Source organism: Vidua macroura, chromosome 15 (assembly GCF_024509145.1).
Source record: "Vidua macroura isolate BioBank_ID:100142 chromosome 15, ASM2450914v1, whole genome shotgun sequence".
Classification (NCBI taxonomy): Eukaryota; Metazoa; Chordata; class Aves; order Passeriformes; family Viduidae; genus Vidua; species Vidua macroura.
In genome coordinates this window covers 16,564,128-16,584,518 of record NC_071585.1, presented here as the reverse complement: position 1 = coordinate 16,584,518, position 20,391 = coordinate 16,564,128, and the positions used below count along the sequence as shown (strand labels likewise).

Sequence of the window (20,391 nt, the reverse complement as noted above, 5' to 3'; positions counted from 1 at the left end):
ATATGTCATATGTGTGAAAACAAATGAGAACTTAACAAGGGGAGGGGATAATGACTCAAGAGAAGTTTTTGCTTGTTACGCAACCAGAAATCCCAGGACCTCAGAAATATTTGAAAGTATCACATTTGCCCCTATTCTTAAAAAAAAAAAAAAAAAAAAAAATCAGCAATCCCTCCTCCTTTTTAGCATCCAGTCCAGAGGTAATGCAGTGCTGCAATTTGAAACTGCAGCTTGTGTGTTATATGGGCTGGAATAGTTGTGTGTTGCACAATTTTCAAGCAAGTTGAGGGGAGGGAAATAAAATGCTGATTTTTTGTTTTTTTTTTTTAAAGAAATATCATTCCTTGGTAGTGTTCACAAACTTTGTCTTTGCACTTTCTGATTTGTTGCCACCCTCAGGACGTGTGGGGCACACAAGGGGCTTTGTGGTGGGTAAAAGGTGGCATTTCCTCCTCCTAATGGAGCAGAGGGCACTGAGATGAGTGAAGGGATGAAAGAGGGTTATTGATAAACTGTCATTGATAATGCTGATAAAATGCTATTGATAAATCGTTATTGATAACACTGAAAAAGTGCTATTAATAAATTATTCTTGATAATGCTGAAAAAGTGATATTAATAAACAGTTATTGATAATGCTGATAAAGTGCTATTGATAAATCATTATTGATAACACTGAAAAAGTGCTATTAATAAATTATTATTGATAATGCTGATAAAGTGCTATTAATAAACTGTTATTGATAATGCTGATAAAGTTATACTGATAAAGTGTTATTGATAACCTGTTATTGATAACACTGATAAAGCACTGTTGATAAACTATTACTGATAACCTGTTATTGATAACACTGATAAACTGTTATTGATAAACTGTTATTGATAACACTGATAAAGCGCTATTGACAACCTGTTACTGATAACACTGATAAAGCGTTATTGATAGCCTGTTATTGATAACACTGATACAGTGCTATTGATAACCTGTTATTGATAACACTGATAAACTGTTATTGATAACCTGTTATTGATAACACTGATACAGTGCTATTGATAACCTGTTATTGATAACACTGATAAACTGTTATTGATAACCTGTTATTGATAACACTGATACAGTGCTATTGATAACCTGTTATTGATAACACTGATAAAGTGCTATTGATAACCTGTTATTGATAACACTGATACAGTGCTATTGATAACCTGTTATTGCTAACACTGATAAAGCTCTATTGATAACCTGTTATTGATAACACTGATAAAGTGCTATTGATAAACAGCCCCTTGAAGGGGCTGCAGCCCCTCTGCTGTGACAGCACACACAGAAGGGATGTGACACCATTTTTCCAGGACGATAACTTTGCTTTAAAAGAACCCAACACTGTGAGGAGTGCAGGGGGTGGATCCGAGATAAGGACCCGTGGGCAGGGAGGCTGCTGAAAGTGCCGGTTCAGGGTGGTGCCAGACCTGACAGAGAGCAGGCTCTGACTCTCACCTCCACTTGCCTCTGAGTGAAACCCTTCAGCCAAAGTGCCAAAGTGAGCTCTCACTTCCAGCGACAGCTGAGTGTGGTCACTAAAGCTGTCATCAGGTGTGGCCAGCAGGGCAGGAGAAGGTTTTCAAGGAGTTGCTGGCTCTAAGCACAGGGTAGCACAAGATGCTTGCTCTGTGCTGCTGCTGCAAGTTATGTTTAGCCTCTTGGAAATATTCCCAGCCCACCAGGAGTCATTTCTGACTAACAGGCACCCCTTAATCTGTCTCTAATCCCCCCTATAATTTTACACCTATTTAGCCTCATCCAAATAAAAGCCCTCAGTTGCTTAAGTAACGATTGACGAGGCTTTGCATCTCTGCTGGGAAATAAATATTATAATCTCCTTTTCTAAACAAGCAAACTGGCCCTTGATGAGGCAAATAACTTCTCAAGTGAGGGAGGAGCAGGTCTGACAACAGATGCTCTGCCAGTGCCCTGAAACGACCATAAAACCCCCAGTGAGGACAGACACCAGCCCTTCCCCACAGAGCTCATCCCCAGGGGCTGCCTGCAGTGCTGGGGACATTTCTGGGCCAGCTGTGGAATGGGACAAACACCCCCAGATCCCAAATGTGAGCATTTCTTGTGCGTTCCTGGCACTGGGTTGGGAAATGCTTGTAAAAACAGAACCCTCCAGGGCTGCCCCTGATGTCTGCGGAATGTGGCACTGCCAGCAAGCTGTAAAACACCCCTGGCTTGTTTGCAATGTGGTTTAAAAATCCCCAAAGGTACAGAAATCTGTACCTGATGGCACAGCACCTTGTGTGTGTTGGGAGCCAGGGCAGGGTGGCCCAGCTCGGCTCCACCTGGGACACCCTGCCCAGGAGGTCTCTCTTCCACCAGATCATCCCAGCGTGGCCCCTCTCCCCTGGCATGGGGAAAGAAGAGCTTGGGTTCTCCCCCTGATGTTCTGCAGGGCTCCTGGAACGAGGGATGAGCCGTGGTTTTGTGGGACTGTGTTATCTGCAGCTCGCATGGAAGCTGGGCCCACTTTTCACCCGCCGTGGAAAACGCCAGGAAAGTTGCAAGGGAAGTCCCCAAGCTGTGTTTCCTGCACACCAGAGAGCTGCAGCCTTGGAAGGAGAGGAGAGAATCCATGGGCACCCCCTGTGAACAGCTGAGTGACACAGTCACCAGGAAATTCACTATTCCCAAATCTGAGGATAACTGAGGAGGCCTCAACGCTGCACACTTCCATTTTGTTTGCCTTGATTGCCCAGCAGAACAAACAGCACTGAGTGGGAAAGGGAAAGGTTTGGAGGCTGTCAAACCAAATTCTCCCTCCTGGTTTTATCACCTGAATCCTTAGGTCAAAAAGCTGCTTGTGTACAGCTGAGGGAAGGATTCAGCCTCCTTGTACAGAAGTTTTCTGCTGTGGTGGCTTCCTTTGTGCAGCCCAGTGGGGCTGGAAGGAAAATCAGATGTTAAACCCATGGCTGTGGCTGGCAAACCTCCCTCCAGTGCAGGAGAGAGGATCAGGCGCAGGATCTGGGAATCAGCTGCTTGGCCTTGCTGTGGGGATGCATAACTCGCAGAAAACACAGCAAAGAGGATGTAGCACCCCAAGAAGGGCCACACTGAGAGGAGTTGTGCCCTTCTTTGGCAGTGCCCTGAGCACGGAGGAGATGAGATGGAGCAGAGGTGGACGTGCCCCCGAGCATGCAGCGCTGCAGGGAGCAGAGCAGGCAAATCCCAGGGGCGTTCTGCGAGCCCCTGCTCCATTCAGGAGGGGCTGCCTGTTTAATCAGTGACTTCAGTGATTTATGGAGGGCTGGTTAAGTGTCCGTTGAAGTCAACGGGAGCCTTTTGATGTCAGGAGCCTTCAGCTGGAGCCACAGCCTGCCCATTCTTGCAGCATCTGGGTAGTGGCAAGCAGAAAGCAGCGATGATAAAGCGGGCACTGAGCGGGGCAGGGCTGAAAGGGAAAAGCCTTCCCTCGGACAAAAGCCTGGCTCCAAGGTACAGTGTTTCTCAGAGCCCTGAAATGCACAAACTGTTGCTTTCTCCGGGGGCTTTTCAGGGTTGTGTTTTGTTTTTTTAACGGACAGTCTGTTCCGGGGGCTGTTCTTACCCCTAAGTGCTGCAGCCCCCCTTGGTGGGGGTGTCACAGCAGTGGCTTCATTAGCATTTATTTAGATGTCTGCCTTGGAAGCAGCTCTGATTGACGAGCTCATTGTCTGGACTTTGCAAATGACTCCGTGGCTCTCCTTATCTCCATTGTGCCACTCAGTTTTAAGCAACCATGATGGGTTTGGGGTGACTGTTGGAGCTGGGTTTAGTCTTCGGGACATCCTTCTAACCTTAATTCTCATAAAATTGGGCTGGATTTAATCTTCAGGACATCCTTCTTACCTTAATTCTCACCAAATTGGGCTGGATTTAATCTTCAGGACATCCTTCTAACCTTAATTCTCACAAAGTTGGGCTGGATTTAGTCTTCAGGACATCCTTCTAACCTTAATTCTCACCAAATTGGGTTGGATTTAGCCTTCAGGACATCCTTCTAACCCTAATTCTCACGAAGTTCTCAATTTGGAGAGGTGGAGGTGGGTAGATTATTGCTGCTTTTCCTTAGTTGGGGTGGTGATGTAGGGAATCTACAAGTGTTACCCCAAATGAAGCATGGGGTCCCAGCTGGAGCTGGGATAGGAACAGAGGAGATGCTGACTCCATCCCCAGGGGTGACTCTGTGCTTCCCTTCTGTTCACTTCTGGCCTGATGAAGCAGTTTCTGGATCCTGTGTGGACAAAGGATGAGCCAGGTGAAACAATTGCTGGCTGACATTCACACCCACACTGTCAAAAGGCAAAAAAAAAAAATCACTTTTCCATCAGCAGCATGTGAGTGTTTGGAATATCTGCATCCACAGCCCAGTAGGAGCTACTTGGAGATGTGGAGACAGTGGAGACAGCAGGCAGCTGTGACATCTGTGTCATTTTGGGGCAAAAGCCCATCCAGAGGTGACGTTTTGCACAAGCCAGGCCTATTTCAGCATCTGCAAAAACTCTGAGAGGGTTTTTTCCACCACTGAGTTGTTAAAGCATAAAAAATTAAATCTTTTTACTATGCTGCTCTTTAAATAATAGCAGCAATAATTCTATACCCAGACACTTCATTTTCAAGACCCTCTGGTCTTTAAAAATCACCCCTTGCTTGAAAACAGGTGATGGCAAGAAAATAAACTTGAAAGGCATTTTCCTGCCTCTCCTGGTGCTGGTGGAGCTCTGGACTTCACCTTTTGTAGCCATTTGGAAAACACAAGGATAACAGACAGGGGAGGAGGGATCAGCTCCCAGCTCCTGTGAGTTTTGGTGTCAGGAATTCTCTCCCTCTTTCACGAGCAGTTCTTTGTGGGGTGGATGCTCAGGGATGCCAGAGGGGTCAGGATTTCCGTGAAGGCTGAAGCAAATCCCACAAAGGCGGTGAAATTCTGCAAAATGCCTTTGGCCAGCCTGGATTTCTGGGGGTGACAGAGCTGTTCAGCACCTTGCAAGTGTGCAGCACACGTGGGGTGTTGTCTCTAAAAGCTGGAAAAGGGAAAATGCATCTTCCTTATCTGGCTATTTGTAGAAATCAGTGAAGGATTAGTACCTAGGGAGGCAAAGAGGAGAAAGGGAGTGGGTGAGAAGCACCTTACATCAGAGTCATGTGGCACAGACTGTCTTCCAGGGACAGCTGAAAATTCCTACTCTTTCCTGTGGCTGGATCGGATTCCTTTGGTGGAAAGAGGGCAGGGTGCCCTGGGGAAATATCTGCAGAGCCCCAGGCCCCTCTGACATCAGGTCAGACATTCTGGGTCACATAACTGGAGGCTGCAGCATGAAATTTAATATTTCAATGGATCAAGTGCTCCTGGCACATGGAGCTCCTGCCTGGATGGGCTTGGTGAGCTCAGCACGGGGAGAGCAGAGGGCCTGGAGTGGGAATGATGGGGCTGAGGGAGGGATAAACCCACTGCCAGTGGTGGTGGGAGATGGAACTTGGCTGGGGTGGGAGTGGGACAGGGGAATTATGTTGTGTTTTTCTCTGCTCTAAAAGGAACAAGGAAAAAAAAAAAGCTTGGGGAAAAAAATTGAAAAAAATAAAAAAAGAGAGAGAGAGAGCCTTGATATGCTCAAAAGGAGGAAGCACCACTTTCATCTTGTCCACTGGCAAAGCCTAACATTAAACCTATATATCACTTCCAGAGAGTGGAAAAGTTAAATATTGCACATATTTAAATATGACTGACAGGCATTAGAGTGGAGAGACTGATCCTGCACCAAGAATCTCAGGTGGTCTGGGCTCCTTTCCAGAAAAACAAAGCCCAGTGAGTCGCCTCCAAACCCCATTTTCAAAGCTCAAATAACTTCAAATCAGTTTCTGCTGCAGGTGTCCAAATAAGCTCCCGTTTCTACGTCTCTTTTCAGTAAAAATAGCTTATCCTCTGACATCTGGGAGAGGTGAAGGTGTTACCAAGCACTGAGCTGTCAGAATCCCTGTCATCATTTTATTTCTGGTTGTTGAAAGTCCCATTAGTTGGATTTTTGTTCTTCTTTAGTGCTCATTACCATCTTGTGCTGGGAACGAGAGCGCGTGGCTGATGGGAAGGACTCCCAGATCCTGCAGAAGTGGCAGGGAATGTTCCACAGATGCATCCCCTGCCTGCAGTGCAGGCTGAACCCTTTAACACCTTCAGAGCTCAAAGCAGTGTGGAAAAGTAAGACTGGACAGCAAATCCCAAAGCAATTTTTTTCCCGGCAGATTTGCTGGTTCACCTAATAAAAGGCTCAGAATTCCTAGAACTTTTAAGACCTTCTGGAACTTTACTGCCATTTGGGCTTGCCCTCTGATTTTTTTGTGTGAATCAAATCCAGATCTTCAGGATGATGCAGTGTGAGCAGTGTTAATAGGTGTCTTTCTGCAGAGTGGGAAGTGCTGGATGTGAGCAGAGGGAACCTTAGAATCACAGTGGAATATCCTGAGTATCCAGTGCTGCTGCTGCATTTGCAGTTTAAATCTCATTTTTTGTCTCTTCCTCCTCATACTCATCAAACCTTTTCCTGAAGAACCTTGATTAGAATATCTGTGCCCAGTCAGACTCTCTGCCCTCTGCTGAAACACCCTAAAGGCTCTCCAGTTTTTTTAAATTTCTGATTAAAGCCCTAAAGATTCCAACCAATTCTTTGCTGTGCATCAGCTTCTTTTCACTGAGGGCAATTTAATTCCTATTATGAGCCAGTATCTCATAAACTCGTTTCTTTTGGAGCCCTTTTCCAGTCCCCAAGAACATTATTTCCATGCCTTTATTTCTCTTGGATGGGCTCTCACATTGCAACTGCCCTCGGTTGATGCCTGCAGAATTCTGAACTGCTGGTTTGGCTGGGATTGTTCTGCATGGATCACCTCCCAGTACCTCCCAGTGCCTCTGTGTCCTGCAGGCTGGTGTCTGAGCTCTGCCTGCAGCTCAGTTCCTTTATTTTCCCTTTGATTTCACTCTTTGCAGAGAAGTCGAAAGCTCTCACAGAGGTAAGGGATGTCATACATATTACATCTACCAAAATTACAAATTATTCATCACAGCTCGATTCAAAGGCAGCTCTGTCATCTCTCCTACTGCTTCTCAGAGATCCTGAAGCCTCCAGAGTAAAACTCTTCTGCTGGGAGAGGTTTTTCTTTTAGGCAACAGCAGAAGGAGCTGAGCTTGAGAAGGACAGATGGAATCTCTTGATCTGATCTGGTAGGACCAGTGGTCAGGGCAGCAAATCATCTCACAAATGGTGAGATGACAGAAAATCAAAGCAGAAACCAGATTTGTCCTTAGACCTGGAATAATCCTGGTCAGGAAATGCCCCAGGAACACATTTCTTTATTATGAGCTTGGAAGATTTCCCTGACTTTGGGACAGCGAGCGCTTCTCTCAGGTGTCTGTTCAGTGGGGATGGACAAAGTGCAGAGGAACCTAATATTTCATCTAAACCACACCCAAACAGCTGCTTCCCTGAATTTCTCCTGTCTGCAGCACTGACCAAAAAAAATCAGTTGCTTCTTTATCCTTTTCCATACAGGCTTCCAGAGCTCCCTGTGGTGGTGCAGACTTGCACCTAAGGATACCCTACCACCCTGCCATCAAGCCACACGTGGCAGAACTTCCTTCACATGCTTCCTTGGTTTTCCATGCCCAAATTCCCACTGTAACTCCCTCTTTGGGAAAGAGGGCAGCTCCCAGGCAGCTCCCTCTTTGGGAAAAAAGTGCACACCCATGAAACCCTGAGAGCAAGCCCTGCCTCGATACAAAAACTATAACAAATGGCTTAATTGACAGGGACCACGGTGAAGTTTACCCACCAAACTTCACTTTTTTCTTTTGTGTGAAGGAGGTTGTTTTCCTAAAGCACAGAAAACTTCTTTTGATATCCAGTGAATCTCATAACCAGACAACCATTTTACATCCCACCCAAAGAGCGCTGCAGCCTGTGGGTGAGCTGTGTTTTGGGGTGAGCAGCCCCATTTCAGCCCCTCATTTTCCTCACAGCGAGAGCGATGCCCAACAACAAAACCGCATCGCTCGGGGACGGGATTTGCGTCTGATCGAAAAACTCTGATTTTCTGTCTCAAAAACCCCCCAAAACGCAGAAGTCTCATATCTCAAAAACTGCCTGGGGTCGTCCTTTTTGACGCAACTCCTTCCCTCCTGTGTCCCTGCCCCTCGCAGAGCCCGGCGCTGCCGGAGCCGCTCCTGCGGCCCCGCACGTCGGCAGTGGCGGCGGGGGCTGGGGGGGCTCGGGATGGGCTGACCGGGCCGTGCTGTTGCCGCAGCAACCCCCTGCCCTGCCCTGCGGACCCCCGGGGCTCCCCGGCAGCCACGGGGGCTGGGAAGGCTCGTGTCAATCTGCTGAGGATGGAGCCACATCCCGGTACCCGCCCCGGTGCCCTCCCGGTACCCGCGGAACCGGCGCTGGGTAAAAAAAGGGAGTTTGTTCCCAAAATAACGCTGCTGGACACCCCCCACCCCTGGAATCTCCATGACATCCCTGGAGGAAGCGGGTGGGATGCTTTGGGAGCAGTGTCAGCCTGGGGGAACTGTCAGGTGTCACCTGTGGGGCCGGCAGCTCCCAGATCCCACTTTGCCAAAGCATTTTGGGAAGGATGGGTTTTTGAGATTATGGCCGTGTTCAGGCTCTCCTGTAGGAAGCAGAGATTCTGGTGGGGTCAGAAATAATCAGTTATCCCTTTTTGCAGGCGAAGCAGCTTTTTTTTTTTTTTTTTTTTCCCTGGGAGGTGATTGGGGTTGGGCTGGGAGGGAAGGCAAGGGCTCAGGTGTTCCTTGGTGAGGTGAAATCAGCGGCTCCCCTGAGCCCCTGCAGCTGGGCTGAGCCCCAGGGGTAGCACAGAGTGTGCCAGAGCCCTCCAGAGCAAGGTAAGGCTCAACTGGACTTTATCTGGTGTTCCTTGAAAAGATTTGTGTTAGTGAGATGCTTTTTGCAAGGTTTTGCATGGTTGGAGAAGCCAGGAGTGAAGGTGTGGAGCTCAGGCCGGTGTTGGTGATACCTGAGGCTCTTTTTCTTGGTCAGAGCAGTCCTGGTTTTTCTGGAATGGCAGAAGTTGGGCAGAAGCACCTGGAGGAAGGGCTAAATGTTGGCAGGAGGAGCTGGTGGAGGTGAATGCTGGCAGAGAGGGGCGTGTTTGATGTCCTGGTGTCTCACAGGGAGGGCTGTGGGGGAAGAGTTCCCACCGGGTTTTCTTTTTTTGCTGCGGTTGTGCTGCCCCCTTGTAGAAAATGTAAATTTTTGTCAGTGTTCTCAGAATTGTGATTGATTCATCTCCCTTTTTCAGAGTTGAAATGTGAAACTCATGGCAATGGTTTTCTATTTCTTTTAGAAATCCCTTCCAAAATGGGTATATTTAATGTATAAGGTTGCTTGGAATTCCCAAAAGCCCCAATTCAGCAAATTGCAGCCATCTGTTCTCATGTGAATTCTTTGTAGGGCCAACACCTGAAGTGCTTTGGGGATTATTTCCCTCCCTATTTTTTTTGTTTTTTTTTGTTTGTGTGAGCAGGGATCTGTTATAAAGACACAGTGCAAAAGGCACTGAATGCTGTGAGTCAGGGAGATGGAATTGGTGACACATGGGGTCCTTCACCCCGCTCAGGTGGGCTGGACTTGTTGCATTTTGCTTTGGCCTGGTTTGTCCCGGTGCTGCAGGGGATGGCTGGAGGCAGCTCCCACTGAAGGCTGAGGTAGCACATTTCTCTGTGCAAGGCTCGGGTGGTGTCTAGACTGGGCTGGTCACTGCCCAGTCATGTTCCTGAGGCTGAGCCCACAGCTCTGCTCTGTTGTGGGCTCAGCACCTGAATCATAAAAATGCAAGAACTGCAGCAATGGTTCTGATACAATCTCATGGCACAACCAGCTGGGGCCTCAGCCTCGTTCACACCTGTGAATTACAGATTTGGGCAGGCCAGGATTTACAGTTTCACATCCTAAAGCTGGGGTTTTGTCCCTGATCACTGGGGCTGTTTGTGTCTCTCCCCTAATCCTGATGTTTGTTCCTATTGCTAAACCTCTTGAGAAATGTCAGTGTCTGCTGTGTGATTTGCATTGGACAGGCACAGTCAGAGCTCATGGAAACACTTTGGGAAAGCTGTCTCCACACCTTGCTGGGCTGATTCACTCAGGAGGCAGCCAAAGAATCCTGGATCTGCTCGGGATTTGCAGGGAGGAATTGAGACATGAAGCGAGAGTTTATCTCCCTCTTACGGCCGAATTCCGAACAGCTGCGCTTGGGAAGGGAGGGAAGGAGCAGGAATTCCTGCACCCGGGGATGTGCAGAGACCCCAGAGCTCACAGCTAAACCGAGCTCTCTTCAGGGAAACTGCTAAAATACGTTCTTCACTGCAGCATAAACCACAAAATATCTGTGAAAGAGTTAAACCGCTCCGGTTCTGAGTTTGAACCCAGAACTGGGCAAATACATAATTATGGAATTCTGGAAGGGCTGGAAGGGACCTTAAAGATGACACAGGTAATGGCAGTTTGGTTCTGCTCCTTCTGGGGAAATCTGCTTGAGTCAGTGTGACCCACTCAAAAAATTTCTTTGTCTGAGGAATCCAAAATCCACTCAGGTGGAACTGTGACCTTGATAAGGTGATCAGCAGCAGTGGTTTCTGCCTGGCTCTGTTGGTAACCTGCTCCAGGTTTCACTGAAAAGCATCTCTGGAGTTATGGAAGAACAGTTACATAGCAAGTGCCTCAGGAGTCATCCCTTTATGTAAGATTTGAATAAGAAGTTAAAAATCAGAAAATGCCTATTAATTTAAAGCGAGTATCAGTTTTACTTCACAAATATATTATAAACACATTATTCACCATTTAACACCTGTTCAGTACTTGGAATTAAGTTTATCTCGGCCTAAAATATGTTTGTAAAAATGGATTGCTTTGTGTGTTTGCTATGCATTACATGTAAGTTTTTCAGGAATAACGGGGAAAGGCAATGGAATTCTGCTGTTCAGGTTTTCTAACACAACAGCATTTGGGACACTGTCAGAGGAACAGAGAGGTCAGAACTGCTGTATGGCTGCAGGGTTTGATGGAAGAAGGGCAGAGACATCCAGACACAGCTGGATCTAATTGGTTATTGAGTTTAAACAACCTTCACCAGAATCGAATCCAGCAATTCCTTCAGGTGAACAATCTCCACACCACATTCCACATGGAGAAAACAAAGGAGCAGAGATAAAGATTGTTTTCTCTTCTTCTCTCTGTGCTTCTCCTGACAGAATCGTGTCTTTCTGTCCAGAGAATGTGAATGCCACAGGGAAGTTCTGCTTATGCAAACATCTCAGTTTAATGTGAGCTTCTTGATTCCTTGAATGTCTTGGACCTCTCTGCCTCCCCATATTCCTCGGGCTGTGTTTAACACACCCAGCACAGCAAAACCTGACTCATTCCCCAGCTGCAGGGACAACTCCACTTCTACAGTGGCTACAGCTTTGTTCTTTTGTTCTGGTGTGAAGATTTCTATTTCATCACTGAGGTTTTAAGGCTGGAATCCTGATTCTGGCTGTGTGATTGGCAAGACTTCATCAAAGGGCACTGCACTGCACAAGTCCTTCATCATAAGGACTTGGTGGCTTTTGTCACTGTCTCATTGTGCCAGGGGTGCTTCCAAGGCTCTGATGCAAAGCAAGGACTTCAGAACCCCAACATTAAAGCCTGTGATCCCAAACTGGCTGCCCCAACTCTTCAGGTGCTTCTGTTGTGATCTGAAGGTTCCCACAGCCACAGGAGCCGTGCACAGGCTGGGCCCCACCAAAGGCACAGCAGTGTCAGAGCTCAGGGTTAACACAGAGACAACAATGGGAAAGCCTTTTAAAAACTACCCTGGCTTGAGTCTATTCTCCTTCACTCATCTCTTCAAGCAGCTGTCAGGTAGGAAATGCAGGTTCAGGTTCCCTCCTTACTGCAGTAAATCCAGCTTGACTTGCTACAAAAAACTGAGCTCGTGTCCCTGCTCCCTGACTGCTGCTATTGTCATCCAGAATGTGCCTAAGCACAGTCAGAATTCTTTTCATTTGCTCTTTCTAAACTCTTAAACAATTTTTTTCCCCCTCAATAAATGTTTCAGTTCCAAAGAAGTGGCTGAGAACCCTACCAGGAGGTAAAGGGTTCTTTTCTGTCAAGAGCTGCCCTGAAGGGAAAACATTTATTACACATTTTGAGCAGTCTTTAACCCCTAAACCAACATCCAGGAGAGAACCCTTTACACAATCCTCACAATATTTTACATTTTTTGAGACATCTTCTGTGGTACTAAAATCATCTTATTTCATGATAAGAAACAAGCCCAGGTTGTTAAACCTGGATTAACCCATAAAATGTGTAAGGTCACACTTTCCTTAGGGTTCCAGCCATCAGGACTCCTGCATTTCTTTAAATAGTTTCTCCTTAAGAAAAATTGCTGAAGAAGCCAAGCCCCAGAGATGCTTTTTGAGGTGTTTTATTGCAAAAAAGGTGTGGACATTTGCTGGCAGAACAGGTTATCACATTCTCCATTTGACTGTCATCCAGAGGACACTGCATGCATTCAAGCTGAAAGCATAGGACAGTTTCCACCAGGCACCTGAGAAAGAAAAGTCTTCCAAGCAGAAAAAGACAATTTTCCACCTGATTCCCCTACTCTGGTGTGCCCTTTGCTCCCCAGAGTTCCCTGGGAAATAGGAGTGACATCAGCTATAGGCATAGCCAACTGTAAACGTGTTCCTGTGTTCAAGGGAATTTATCTGGATAGTGGATCCTGAAGCTTTAGCTCCAGTTTTGAACAGGAAATGCCTTTCCCAAAGCAGGCAGTGCAGTGATTTCCACCTGTCCTGGCACCTGCTGCTCCCTGTAACCCAGCAGAGGCACACGAGGCTCCCCCTCCTCTGGCTTCCATCAAAGCAAATCTGACAGCTCTACTTGGTCTCCAAAAAATACCCCACCCCCAAACCCTCCTTCCTTTCTTTGTGCTCCTTGTAGCACCTCAACCCTCTTCCCCAGTCCCTCCAGACAGCAGCCAACTCCCTTTTTTCCTTCCCACCCCCTTGCCCAAAGGCATGACTAATGAATACACACTGCAGTTCACAGCAAAAATCTCTCCACACTTGGGCTGTCCCTCCACAGGCAGAACTCCAGGGGCACCTGAATTTCCCCATTTCAGTGCCTATTTCCCACAGGCCTAATAAAGGTTAATCATCTTTGGCACACAGCAATCCTGCACCAAAGGGAACAAGGAATCCATTGCCAGTCTAACAGGGCATGTTGCAGCTGCTCAGCAGCAGGATCTCCCTGCAAGGAAAGAAAAAAAAAAAAGAGATTTTAGAGGATGTAAAAGCACCTTCACAAGTCAGTGCATTAGGATAGATTAGGATATATGAACAACTGCATTTTGCTGTGGGTTGTAATGGACTTTTAAACCAAATGCAAAAATTCAAGGCATTAAACCTGCAAGTGACAAGCAAATAACTCAGAATGATACTACAGCCACTTAAACTTCTACTATTAAGCTAAACCCCCATGCTGGTTGCTCTGTAATTCCAAGCATTAAAACAGCCACTGTAGTTTCTTATTCCTCCTAAATAAATCAGCTGTAGATTATAAGGAGCATTTTTGCTCTCAGAAATCCCTGGCAGATGGAACAACTGACAATTAACTTCCTTTCATGCAGCATGGTTTTAAGTGCCCCAGCAAAGCTGCAGATTGAAATTTCCCACCAAGGCAGTGGTTCCTCAATATCCAAATGAACCTTTGCAACTTTAGCAAAGATGGACACACCTTGTGCTAAGACAGAGGAGCAGTTATGGCCCCCTGAGGCCCCTGGAGTTATTTTAATCACAAAAGCCAGAATGAACTTGTTTGCCACAAGGGCACCCTCAGTTCTTGCAGCTGGAAGATCCAGGTTGCTCTATTTAAATCAGTTTTTTGAGTGAACAGTTTTTCACTCCCAGAGATGTTGCCCTTACTCCAGCAGGACTATTTTGGTTAGTGACAATTCAACACTCCAGGGTTTGTTCTGAAGCAGAGATACCTAAAACTTTCAATGCTAAGCCACAATAACCTGTCACCACTCTATTCCCACTGTGTTTCAGTACATGATATATATTTTTAATCCATTTGATACAGTTCTGAAGGCAATGCAGCCACTTCCATGTAAATGCTGCTGGATATGCTTTTTCTTTTTTTATTTAGGCTATGCTTTACTGGAATAAAAGGCCTTTTGGGCTGATCCAAACCCAGCTCTGGCAGAGTGCACAGTGTTCCTTGATAGCTGATTTACATCATCCCCATGTCTTAGTCCCAGTTATTTTTAGCAGCCACTGGAGTGGCAGAGGGCTGTGTGACAATGACAACAGGCTGCTGATCAAAGTGTCCCCCCTGCCAAGCCCTCCTCTATCTCACACTGTACAAATACAGAGATGAGGCACAAGGAATGTCAGCAGTAGGGGCAGAGATACCAGACCTTTAGGCAGCATCCTGAGATGGAGCAGGAGGATCCTTATTCTCAGGCTCTGGAGGAGGAGCTGGCACATTTTCCTCTTTCTTTTGTGCAGCCAAAAATTCATGAATCGCTCTCTCTATCTGAGGCCTGAAGATGTGGTTTAGTTTTGGATCCACCACCTGAGAAATAATTCTGTCCACTCCAGCTTCCAGCATTCCTGACCTTGAACAAAGACAAAGAAGTCATTCAGCTCCTCTGAAAAACTTCTCCCCAATCTCCTCCAGAAACTCTCCAGAGCCCTCCTGTCAACTGCAATTAGCATTAACATGGTGAGAACTGCAGCCTACTCAGGAGATCCTTAACAGGGACTTGTTTCACTCACCTATTTCTCTCCCTGCTCCCTACAGAATTAACAACTCACATCTGCTCTCCCAGGTACTTAAATGACACCTTGGCCAAGAGCCACTTTTAATAGAGCTCCTGTGGAAACCAGGTCAACATGAAAGCAAACAAACACATTTTGGCACAAACACGTTTTGGCACAAGAAGAGAAATAAGCTATTCTGAGGAGGAGGGCAGGTGAGAGCAAAGGCTTTTTTTTTTTTTGGCTGAGTGGAGGGAGAAGAGCCCTGCCCCCTCAGAACAGGACTGTCACTTGCTCCTTGTAACAGTCTAGACAGATGGGAATGGATTATAAAAACAAGACAGTGAGCACACAGCAGAGGCTCCGGGCTGAGCAGCAGGAACTGAAGTGCCTGGTGACTTCAGGGGCTGTGTCAGGTCCCTGGATGGTGGGGCACAGGCTGTCTGGGAGGGTTAAGTCATGTCTGCAAGAGAGCAGGGGCAGGAAATGGAGATATTCATGGCACTGGGAGAGGAGCCTCAGGATAATGAGGCTGTGAAGGATGCAGAGACAGGGCCACCAACCTTGTGCCACCTCCAGGTAACAGCAGCCTGGGTGGGCAGGACACACAGCAGGACATCCCCAGGGCTCAGCCCTGCCCCTCCAGGAGTGGCAGGGACTGTTCAGACTCCCCAGGACCAGGGCTGTCCTTTACAACATTTTGTGCAATACCTCATCCTCCTCTCCGTGGTTAAAATCAGCAGCTCTGGGAAGCAATGTCAGAGCCACACAATGGTTTGGGCTGGAAGGGACCTTAAAGCCCATCCAGTGCCACCCCCTGCCATGGCACGGACACCTCCCACTGTCCCAGGTGACTCCAAACCCATCCAGCCTGGCCTTGGGCACTGCCAGGGATCCAGGGGCAGCCACAGCTGCTCTGGGCACCCTGTGCCAGGGCCTGCCCACCCTCACAGGGAAGGATTTATTCCTGATATCTACTGCAACCCTGCCCTCTCAATTGAAGCCATTCCCTGTGTCCTGTCCCTCCAGGCCCTTGTAAAAATTCTCTCCCCATCGTGTTGGCTCCTTCAGGAGGAGGCCACAGTTGTGTCACCCCAAAGCTTCTCCTCTGCAGGTGAACACTCCCAGCTCTCCCAGCAGAGCTGCTCCATCCCTCTGATCCCCTGGTGGTCCCCAGTGCAGGGTCTGAAACAGCTGGACAGGTCCTGCTGCAGAGATTGCTGTGACAAGGGTTGGAATCTACACACAAACACCTCTGGCATCCTCAGGACTCTTTCCGTAAAGAATCTTTAGAGGATCTTCTGTTCCCTGAAAGTTAAGATCAAGGTCACCCAGGTCAGTGCACAGGCACAGCGTTATTGCAGCAAACAGAAATATTTTCCCACTCAAACCCACCCATTTCAGGCAGAGCAATAATGTGCATTTTGGGGAGAGTTCAGACTGCACCGACTCTCACAATGAAACTCAGGGAGGACAAAGGGAAGTGGTGTGAAAAACTGAATTCTGCCAGCTCTGCCTTGCCTTAGGTGGCTTCTGGCTTATGAAATATCACTGACTGTGCAGCTGCTGCTCACTCACTGGATCACACTCTGCCTCAGCCCGTTCCGGAGCTGGTTCTTGTTCATGGCTGGGTTCCATTCCTGCTTGTCCAGGTGGGTCGAGACAAAGTTGTCAACTTTCTGCCTCAGGTTCTGATAGGCTGGCTAAAAAAAAAAAAAAACAACAAAAATAAATCCAGTCCAGCAGCTCAAACAGCTCCAAACAACCCCCTGCCAGAGCCCTGCACACTGCAGCTATTGTCACACACAGACTGCTCTGTTGTCTGTTTCCCTCCTCTCACTCTCTGAACAAAGATAATCCTGTTTTCCCCGAGAACACAACTGGAAATTGCACAGAACGCTCAGTGTTGTAATAATTCAAACAGCTGGATAGATTGGGGCTGAAATGGTAGTGAAATCCAAACTGTGCAGACAGAGGTTGTTTAAGCAGAGTTCTCGTTGTCTGGAAAGCCTTCACCCCAGAACTCCTAGGAAACTGGCTGAGCAACACTGTCACTAAAGAAAAACTTGAATTATTTGCTTCTGTGGCACAAGCAGAGAAGAGAAGAATAAAAATATAAAATTGTAATTTTGGAGATAATTATAGTTATTTGAGTTTTATCAGAGGAAATGTAATCCCACTGAACAGGAGCTTAACTAACAAATCCATATAAATGCTCAGGACCATGCACACCCTGCATGCAAGGGAAGGACAAGAGGGAAACAGGGATATTTCAGAGTTTGATCTGTCAGCCCTGGGTGAGGACGGCACATCCCAGGACAGGGCTCCTGCTGGAAACATAAAAGCTTTGGGAAAGCAAAATTCAAGAAAAAGCGTTGAATTTTGAGAGTCACTGAGAACAATCCAACTCAACGCTGACAGCCCAATTCAATACTGGCAACAGATGATGAGGAGCTCGTTGTGGCTGAGAAAAAATGGACGTCAAGCAACAGTCTGAGATCATCTACTCAAGAAACAAAGGTTGAAGGTTCGGTTTGAGACTATAGGGACGTTTGAGAATACGCGAATTTTTGAAATACAGGCTGGGAGCAGCACTGTTCTTAGGGGAAGGTGTTTTCCCAGGAAAGCCCGGGCTGAGAAATGCAAGGCTGAGCCTGTTCTCCGCCCGGGGTGTGGATCTGCAGGGATCTCCCGGGAGCAGCCCCAGCGCTGCGGAACGCGCCGGGGAGCGGGGAGGGCCTGGGCTCGCCGCCCGGCCCCGCTACCTTGGTATCCACGTCGGCCAGGCAGTCGCGGCGGAAGCCGTCGAAGAGGCCGCGGCTCTTGAGCTGCTCCACGATGATGGCGATGAGCTGCGGGTCCCCGGGCGGCAGCGAGCCGGGGTCGGTGGGCCCGGGCCCCGCGGCCCCCGCGCCGCCGCCCGCGCCCGCCGCGGCCCCGCCGCCGCTCTCCGACATCGCCCGCGGCCTCCGCGCCGGCGCGCGCCGATGGTGTCACCGCGCCGCGCTGCATCACGGGGAGGCGAGTTCTCCTCAGCGGGGATGCTATATGCTGAGTTGATCCTGAGAACTACAAATCCCAGCGGGAAGCGCGGCGCGGCCCGGCGCGGCAGCAGAAAGGCGGGCGCGTTGCTGCCGCGGTGCGTCTTGGGAGTTGTAGTTCGCGGGACTGTGGGGACCCTCCCCGCACCCACCGGCGGCTGTGCGGGGATGGCGGTGCTGGGATCGCCCGGCCAGGGAGGTCACAGGGCTCCCCGTGTCCCCCCGGAACGGGTTCAGCCGCGCAGACTGTTCCTTAGCATGCTCCAGGCGTGCAGCTGGATGCTCAGGGATCCCCCTCCCATGATAACAGCGAGGTTGCGACTTGCGTGTTCTCCTGTGTAGTGAGCGCAGAGATTATGTAAATTGCGAAAAAAAAAAAAAACAACAAACCAAAACAATTTGTGTGGGATCGTTCAGTATTTCCGTCGGGATCCTGAGTCCCGACTGCCCCCAGCTGGGGCTGTGTGTGCCGAGACCATCGCTGACACCGATTGCACCCGCGAGCTGCTGGGCGCAGATCCCACACGCTGGGTTTGCTTCCTTCCGAGTGATGCTGTACGCGATAATTAGGATATCCCCATCCCAGTAAGATATTCCCATCATTCAGGAGGACAAGCAGTGCAGGAATGTAATCACAGAATCCCAGAATAGTTGAGGGACCTCTGGAGATCATCCAGTGCCACCCCCAGCCATGGGCAGGGACAACTTCCATAATCCCAGGTGGCTCCAAGCCCATCCAGCCTGGCCTTGGGCACTGCCAGGGATCCAGGGGCAGCCACAGCTTCCCTGGGCACCCTGTGCCAGGGCCTGCCCACCCTCACAGGGAAGCTTTGAGGAGACAAGAGGGACAAATGGCAGCGTGTCACCTCCTGTGACAGCCGTGCTCTGGGGACACACGCGAGCTCCTGCTGCAGCAGAACCCGTCCCTGTGCCCGGTCCCTGTCACCGCTCAGTGCTGGAACAGCCACGGCTCGTCCCGGCACTCCGAGTGTCCCTGGAATGCATCGGCTGCCGGCAGCCCTTTGTCCCCACGCCGGGTGCCACTCGCCCGGCGTGGCTCCGGTGCGATGGTGGCAGTGCCCTGCCCCGGTGGGACCCACAGGGATGTGTGGGTGTTACTCGATGGTTTTTTGACCCTCGTGCTGATGTCACGCGTGTGACAGCAGTGACGGGACACTGCAGAGACTGCTTAGAGCCAGCATAGGAACGTGTTTGATAAAACACATCTGCCAGGACCCTGCACCTCCGCTCTGGGTAGTTTTTAGGGCACATGGCCTTGTTTTCTCCCGTGGGCAGGGGAATCACTGAATATCCCGAGCTGGAAGGGACCCACAGGATCATCCAGCCCAGCTCCTGTCCCTGCACAGATCCCCAACAATCCCACCCTGGCATCCCTGGAGTGGTGTTCAAACCCTCCTGGAGCTCTGGCAGCCTCGGGGCCGTGCCCATTCCCTGGGGAGCCTAGGCAGTGCCAGCACCCTCTGGGGGAAGAACCTTTCCCAAAATCCAACCTGAGCCTGCCCAGCCCTTCCCTGGGAGCTGTCACCGGTCCCAGGGGCGGTCGCTGCTCGGGGACAGGGACGGGAGCAGAGCCGTGGCCGCGGGGCCGGTTCGGAGCGGGGGAAGCAGCGCGGCCGTCCCGGCAGGTGGCACCCGGTCCCCATCCCGGTCCCCATCCCGACCGCTTCTCCGTGTCACCCCTGGCAGGGACATAATTAATGGATTGTAGCCTCGCTATGGAGCCAGCAGCGAAGGCAGAGGGGTGGCTCCTCTCTTGGGACCCTCGCAGCAGCCAGGGAGCGATGGAGGAGGCGGGTATTTATTCATTTTGCGGGATTTTCCTGCTGTCCTGGGCTGGCTCCTTCCAGCGGAAGGGCTGAGAGGCAGCGACCTCAAAGGAGAAACTGTTCAGCAGCACAGAATCCAGCCCAGGCTTTACTGGGGACTGCCCCGAGCAAAGATCCCTCCCAATTAACAAATTACTGGAAGAGACTGTGAGCATCCGTGATGCAGGAGGGGAAAATCCTCAGTGCAGTACCTGGGATGCTCCCGGCTGGTCCGGAACAGCCCCGGGATGCTCCCGGCTGGTCTGGAGCTGTCCCAGGATGCTCCCGGCTGGTCTGGGACAGCCCCGGGATGCTCCCGGCTGGTCTGGAAGTGCCCCGGGATGCTTCTTCTGATCTGGGACAGCCCCGGGATGCTCCCGGCTGGTCTGGAGCTGTCCCAGGATGCTCCCGGCTGGTCTGGAGCTGTCCCAGGATGCTCCCGGCTGGTCTGGGGCTGCCTTGCTGCCGGTGCTGGTCCTGCTGCAGGAGCAGAGCACTGCTCCAAGTCCCTGTGCGAGGTCTCTGCCTTTTCCTGTGGGTGGATGCACTGACCTCTTTCTCACGGTGGCACAATTGATGTTCCAAGGCAGAACAGAGGGGGCAAAGCAGGTAGTTATGAGATAATGAGGGTTCACGGGTTCTCTTACAAGCTGTGGGGTGGAG

General features: G+C 49.5%; 1 protein-coding gene and 1 long non-coding RNA gene across 2 annotated transcripts in view; one reads left to right on the top strand and one right to left on the bottom strand.

Moving 5' to 3' along the window:
* The window catches only part of LOC128814898 (uncharacterized), a 100,799-nt gene that overhangs the window by 16,469 nt on the left and 63,939 nt on the right, over positions 1–20,391 (top strand). The window lies entirely within an intron of this gene.
* On the bottom strand, positions 12,505–17,818 carry BOD1 (biorientation of chromosomes in cell division 1). The gene is made up of 4 exons (XM_053991200.1): positions 17,627–17,818; positions 16,440–16,564; positions 14,519–14,719; positions 12,505–13,347 (listed from the first exon to the last, which is right to left on the bottom strand). The coding sequence occupies exons 1-3, from the start codon at positions 17,816–17,818 to the stop codon at positions 14,521–14,523; spliced, it is 516 nt and encodes a 171-aa protein (XP_053847175.1). The 3' UTR covers positions 12,505–13,347; positions 14,519–14,520.